The following is a 6,482-nucleotide window of genomic DNA, read 5'->3' as shown; positions in this document are numbered from 1 at the left end:
AGTCAAATTTTGTGAATTTTAACTAATATTTAATTAAATTATAAGAATATATAGTATATACAAATTATATAACTAGATTCAGAATTCAAAATAACTTCATACTATATAGGTTTTATAGCTATAAATAATATATTTTGTTAGAAAATTTTAGTCAAAATTTAACTTCAAAGACTGAAAAAATATGGCTATTATTTCTGAACGGATGGAGTAGATGATTGGCAAGCATAGACTATGATTATTATGTCCAAATTACAGTAGTTAACACAGATAATTCAAAAAGAAATGTTCGGACGTACGCGCACACATGAGAGAAAGAGAGAGAGAGAGATGATTAAATATTGACTAGTGCTCGAAGTCGAGATCAAACATAGCCTGCCCAAGCTGCAAGATGTTGCTGTGTTGGTGGTGCTGCTGGTAAAACGCTAAGCTAGGCTCTTGCACTTGAGCTATATTTGATGTTGTATCACTTGAGACTGCTTGGGTCTGGGGGAAGCAGGAGCCAGACGACGAAGGAAAAGGTAAGCCAAGGTGGTTCTGTTGATGAATGCCGTGATGATGTGCATGCTGTTGCATTGATGCCTTCCCCTTGTGATCCACCGCTTCTTTCACCACCTCTCCAAGATCCATGGCTTGATCTTGTTCCTTGGACAAGAGTGCACTTCCCAGTATTTGTGTCCCCAACCCGTCTCCAATGTCCATGTTCTTGCTGCTACTTCCTGCTTCTGTTGAGATTTTGAATCGAAGGAAATGATGTTGATGTTACTATATAATTAGGGAAATGAACAAGCTAGGTTAATTAATTACGTGCATGTAATGCACAATTACGTGTCATGTGTATAGCCTCTCTCTCTCTATCAAAAAAAGAAAAATCTGGTGTATAGAGTATCACGTACTGTCTTTAGCAGCAGCTGCTTTGTTCGTCTGTGACCTTTTCTTGTCTACTGGATCGGCATCAGATGGCTTGGACTTCCTTCGACGGCGGTTGTGGTCCGCAAGACGCTTCCTGCAGCTCTTCTTGGAGTCGTCGAACTCATCCAGCAGATGGAATCTGAATTGAACGACAACGTTGGAGGAAAAAAAGGAACAAAAAGAGGATCGTATGAAGACATGCATACACATGAAATACCAAGGTATAATCAGTGAAGGCATGATGTATATATATCATTGTAATAGCATTAGCTCACTTGATATTGCCTACGTAACACATATATTAGTGCATGATAAGTTGATGACCCATGCATGATCGAACTTCAGTCTAGAACTGAATTATATATAAAATCCATTTCCTCTAATAAAAAAGCCCAGAACTGAAAAAGAACATTCCGGGGACCAATATGTTGCTAATGATGACGAAGAACATGGTATACATATATCTACACTGTTCTTCCTTACAGACAGCTTGGATTCTTGCAGCTGACTCATATGGAGTGTCTCAATATGGTGAGTCATTCTGCGAGATATCCTGTTTACCCTTAAATGCATTGCCGGTCACTTCACACGTGCATGCTTCAGCAGAGATCGATGTACGTACAATTCGCAGAGCCATCTATCATAGTGAGGGCAGGTAAATGGATTGGTAGACATGTATATAAGGTAGCTGTCTAGTGGATTGCTACTACCAGCCACATGCAGGAGAAAGAATGAGAGAGGTGCAGAGAGAGAAGGCGTTGCTTGCAATTGCAACTTCTGCTGGTACGTACGTATGTGGGTTGTACAAAGTCTTGAAATACCTTGGAAAACAAAGTAGCCTTGTTTCTGACTTTTGAGAATACATGTACAGACACATCATACTGTTTGAAGTAACTACTCGAAAATGCCAAGGAGAAGTCAAGGAAATAAATGGAAAGGACTAGCGTCAAGGAACAAACAAGAGGAGGAGAAGAGAAGCGCGCAACTCAAGGACAAGATGTATGCAAATGGTGCCCAACGTGTAATGCGTTGTTTAGATTAATGTCAAATGCGACTGATTAGAATATGCACAGAAGAAACTTAACTAAAAATGAGTAATATTTACAGGAAAAGATAAATGGCACATGAATCTTTAATTTTGGGACATATAAGTTATAACTGAGTACTATATGTATTTTGTGTTACACACTGTTTCTGTCCATTCAGCATGCACATTGTGAATTGAGTAAATGGCGCACGAGGCATTATGTGGGAAAAATATGATGCAATTTTCTCCTGGCACCAGCTAAGTCTTTAGATGTTGGCTCTGTTTAATTCAAAATAGACAAAAGTAATTTGCTAAGTACATATAAGTATGTAACCGTGGGAGTGATAAGCTAGCTAGAGAATATTTGTCTCAAGAAATATTAGTTCCTTATACGTGCATGAAATGGAAATATACTAAAATTGCAGATAGAACTGTCAAGGGCTTTCACTTAATTAAGATGCAACTGAAAATTTCAGAAAAAACAAGACAACGATGATATCATGCAAGATCAAAGCAATAATCTCTCCCTTCTGTTTAATTTAACTTTTCTAACTAGAAGTGATTACTATACCCATAGAATTACAGGTGATATATGACGAGATGAAACTAACTACTGGTCCCAAAAGCATCCTCTGTTAAATCCTAGCCTCAAAGAGCCATATTGTGAGACCACAAAATCAGTTTGTTTCATTCTAGCAAATGAACTAAATGAAACTTTGAGATCCCTAAATGCAACTCATGATTTTTCGGAACCGATCATTCCCCATCCAAATACGTATCGACAAGATCTATCTAAACCATTAATTAACCCAGTCATCAAGGTAAATTGATGCCTGAGAGCCGACCGATTGATGGATCCACTAACCTGCTGCACTGCTGGCAGAACCTCTGGTGCAGGCCTGCAGCGGTGACGACGACCGGCGCCTTTGAGTGGTGCTCGCACACCTTGTGTCGCCGGTGGTAGCGCTTGGCGCTGGAGAGATTGGCCTTGCATCCCTCCGCCTGGCACCGCGGCGGGTGGTGGCCGTACGTGTACCCCCCTCTTGGCGGGAAGTAGGTCCGGTAGCCGAGGTTGAGCCCCAGCTGCGTCGCGGCGAAGCTGGCCATGTTCTCCTCCGCCGAACTGACCAAGGTAGGGAAGTAGTACTCCGGTGCGGCCTGCGCCTGCGAGTAGTACGGTTGGAAGGTGCTCCCGGCGAAGTGGCTGTAGGGGTTGCCGGCGGCGAGGTAATGCGAGGAAGGGTAGAATTGGAAGATGTCATGGGGGCTGTGGCCGGCGATGGTGGTGTGGTGGGCGGAGGCGGCGTTGGACGGGGGGAGGAGAGCCAGGGAGTTGGCCTCCAGGTTGTAGCCGAGCTGCTCCCTCTGGATGCTGCTCTCCTGCTCCATGTTCGGGAGCAGAGTAGGAGGAGCCGGGTTGTGATGGGCGTAGGGGAACTCATCGCAAGCGTTCGCGGCAGCCGGTATGTTCATCATCTTCCCCCGCTTGCTAGCTTTATGATCGATCGATCTGTGGCACGCCGCACTCGCGCGCGGCTAGTTAGCTAGCACAAACACGGAAAGGGATTAGGAACGGAAGAGAGGACGCGGCAAGGACACCCCTCTCTCTCGCCGCTCGCTCACTCGCTGGACACTAAGGGATGACTGGGGGATCCATTTGCGGCCGGGGGCATGGGTGACGGCGATGACACAATATATGCGCACCGGAAGTGGCTGTAGCTCTCTTCTCGGGATCTCTTTTGTTGCTGGGAGAGGAGGGTAGTACTTTTCATCTAGGGTTCCATGGTCGAACGAGTGGTGGAGTGAGCTTTGGGTTATATCTAGCTAGGCAGCTAGCAACCACGCTGCCCGGGCCCCATGGCCATTAGATAGAGATGGAGCAAGAGAGAGAAGCAAAGGGGAGCGATCTTAATTGGAGTTGGTGAGTGGTGATAGCAGCTACTGCTGCTTTATATTTGGCCATCGTTTTTCCTCCGAATGGTCCGTATATTAGGCTGGGTAGTGTAGCTGTTTCAACGTAGCGTACGACACTGTTGCATGTGTTCCCTTGAAGAGAGGAGTATATATGATGCAGATGTGTGCCCCACAGAGAGAGAGAGAGAGAGGCCCGGCCGGGCGGTACGTGCATGGCGCTTGCGCGGATGAGCTAGCGTACGCTACCTCCGTGACGCCCGGGGCTGCCCAGACGTACGGTGCAGTGTTTCCATGCATTCATGAGATGTTATCTCATGGCCAAGTACGTACCGGAGGACCTCGATCTCTTACGCTGCAGGTGGCACGTAGACTTTGTGCAGTTACATCGCTAGCTCAACTGTATTTGCGTAATGAGTTGGATCTATACGTACGTAGTACCATTTTTCTCTACGGCTAGTAATTCCTTCTACAGCTAGCTGAGGTGACCAAGTACATATCCAGGCGTAAATGATTTCGTGCACTATTTCTATTTCGGCAATCAATAAGTTTGCGCGTCACGGCACTTGCTTTTAGGGCTGCCAGGATGGCTTTAGGCTGTTAGGCTTTTGGACAAAGTATTGTCTGTTCCATCCTTGGGTGCTCTTTTTCTTTTTCTTCCTAAATCGGCGGAATTTTTCCATCGTAGCATTGGATGCCGATGATGACTTATTCACTACCTTCTTCGGCTCAACTCGCCCATAACCCTAATGGTAGTTAAGGGTTCATCTGCCCGCAACGTCTTCCCCGCATTGCTACCACTAAACAATAAAATTGAAGAATTAATTAAACGACTTACGTACTATTGCCTCCATTAATCTAGAGAGAAACAAGAAGGCGAGGGATTTAGAAGGGAGTGCGAGCCGCTTTCACCGGAGATGTAACGTAGACAATGGTTCATGAAATGGCACATGTGCTTTAGCACTGCTCAAAACCCCCATTTTCCTGCCGTATAAATAATCGATCATTCCATATTATATTAGCACCAGTATAACCCATGAAAAAAATATATATACGTGTCCCTGGTGTGATTGAGGCTCAAAAGCAAGAACGATAAGGATTAATTCGTACATTGCTTTGAGTCTTAGGGAACGTCTTGGAGGGAGGCAAAGGTGCTACAAAGGAAGAGGAATGAGGGTTTCTTTCTTGAGATGATGCTTTTTTAAGATAATACAAGTACAACTTTTGGCCTCTGCACCATAAGACGTCAAGACATTTAGAATGCACACAAACATTCTTGAAATGATGTGGAATACATATTTCTTATATTGCAACTATATATAGCCCTAAACACATCATTTCACTACCACAATGGGGCTAAGTATAATAAGTTCTGAACTTCTATCTTAGTCAGGTTTAGAACCGACTGTACTCATACGGTTGTGATAATCGAATGTGATAATACCATTATCACAATCAGTTTTCTACTGGAACCGATGGTTCTGTATCTTATTTTTACAGTCGGTTCAAGCAGAAAGCCGTTTATAATTTGTACAGCATGCATCGCAAAATTTTGCAATATGGGTTAGTCTCAGGAATTGCTAGCCATGCCCTCTGAAATAAAGCAACAAATACACATACAAGTAGTAGCAGATGCATACATATACATTCATCACATATATTTATAGTCATAGGACATCAATCAAGAAGATAGAAAACATGTAGTCATAGGTTCAACAAAAGATAGTCTCAAGTTCAACAAAAGATAGACAAAGATAGCCTCAAGTTCGCCATAAGCTCAAGTCCTTTTACTAATCCTTGTCATAAAACACTCCTTGACGGTTGATGATCTCCCTCGGTAAGAAGTAGTACATCTTGCCTAGGATTTTTGTGAGCTCAGACTCGCAAAGCGCAGCACTACCTTAGAACAGGTTATTACAGATAAATTTTAAACCCTATTACAGACGATTATAGATTCCTTCTCTGCAAAAGTGTCTGTGTGATACTGACCTTGTTATAGATGGTTTTAGAACCGTCTGCAATACACTTACATACAGGCGAATTTTCTGGAAAACCGTCTAAATGTAGTAAGGATCACAGACGGTATTTGTTGAAACTGTCTGTGAATAGTAAGAGTTACAGACTGTATTTGTTGAAACCCATCTGTGAGTAGTAAGAGTCACAGGCGGTGTTTGGTTAAACCCACCTGTGTTAATTGTCACAAACTGAGTTTTTTAAAAAAGCGTCTGTGTCATATTTTTCCCCTATAAGCAAATTTGCTTCCTGACTGCGTAACCATGAAGTTAATTTGCTTATACGAGGGAAAAGGTCACACATAGACACACTTCATGATTCACAAATTAAACAAATTGACATATTGTTCAGAACATCGATCATACATTGTTTATAACATCGATCACACATTATTCAGAACACAAAACACACGCATTTACATATCACAAAGGTTAAGAACATCACACATAAACCTAGCTATACATCATTGGTCGATCGGTTTTGTCTTCCAAAAAGATAAAATGATTGACATCATGGCAATGCTGTCTTCCAAAAAGATGAAAAGTGATCGACAAACTTGGGTCGATTGACACCGTCTTTCAAAAAGACAAGATGATAGACATCATCTCAGCCTTCTGCGTTT

The 6,482-nt window shown here is 42.9% G+C and overlaps 1 protein-coding gene across 1 annotated transcript; it reads right to left on the bottom strand.

The window, feature by feature from the left end:
- Positions 1-263: 263 nt before the first annotated feature.
- On the bottom strand, positions 264-3,804 carry LOC133923695 (squamosa promoter-binding-like protein 8). The gene is made up of 3 exons (XM_062368981.1): positions 2,802-3,804; positions 894-1,048; positions 264-722 (listed from the first exon to the last, which is right to left on the bottom strand). Exons 1-3 carry the CDS (start codon positions 3,410-3,412, stop codon positions 343-345), a joined length of 1,146 nt encoding a protein of 381 aa, XP_062224965.1. The 5' UTR covers positions 3,413-3,804; the 3' UTR covers positions 264-342.
- Positions 3,805-6,482: the final 2,678 nt, after the last annotated feature.

This window comes from Phragmites australis, chromosome 7 (assembly GCF_958298935.1).
Source record: "Phragmites australis chromosome 7, lpPhrAust1.1, whole genome shotgun sequence".
In the NCBI taxonomy this organism is placed as follows: Eukaryota; Viridiplantae; Streptophyta; class Magnoliopsida; order Poales; family Poaceae; genus Phragmites; species Phragmites australis.
This window is presented reverse-complemented; position numbering and strand designations above follow the sequence as displayed.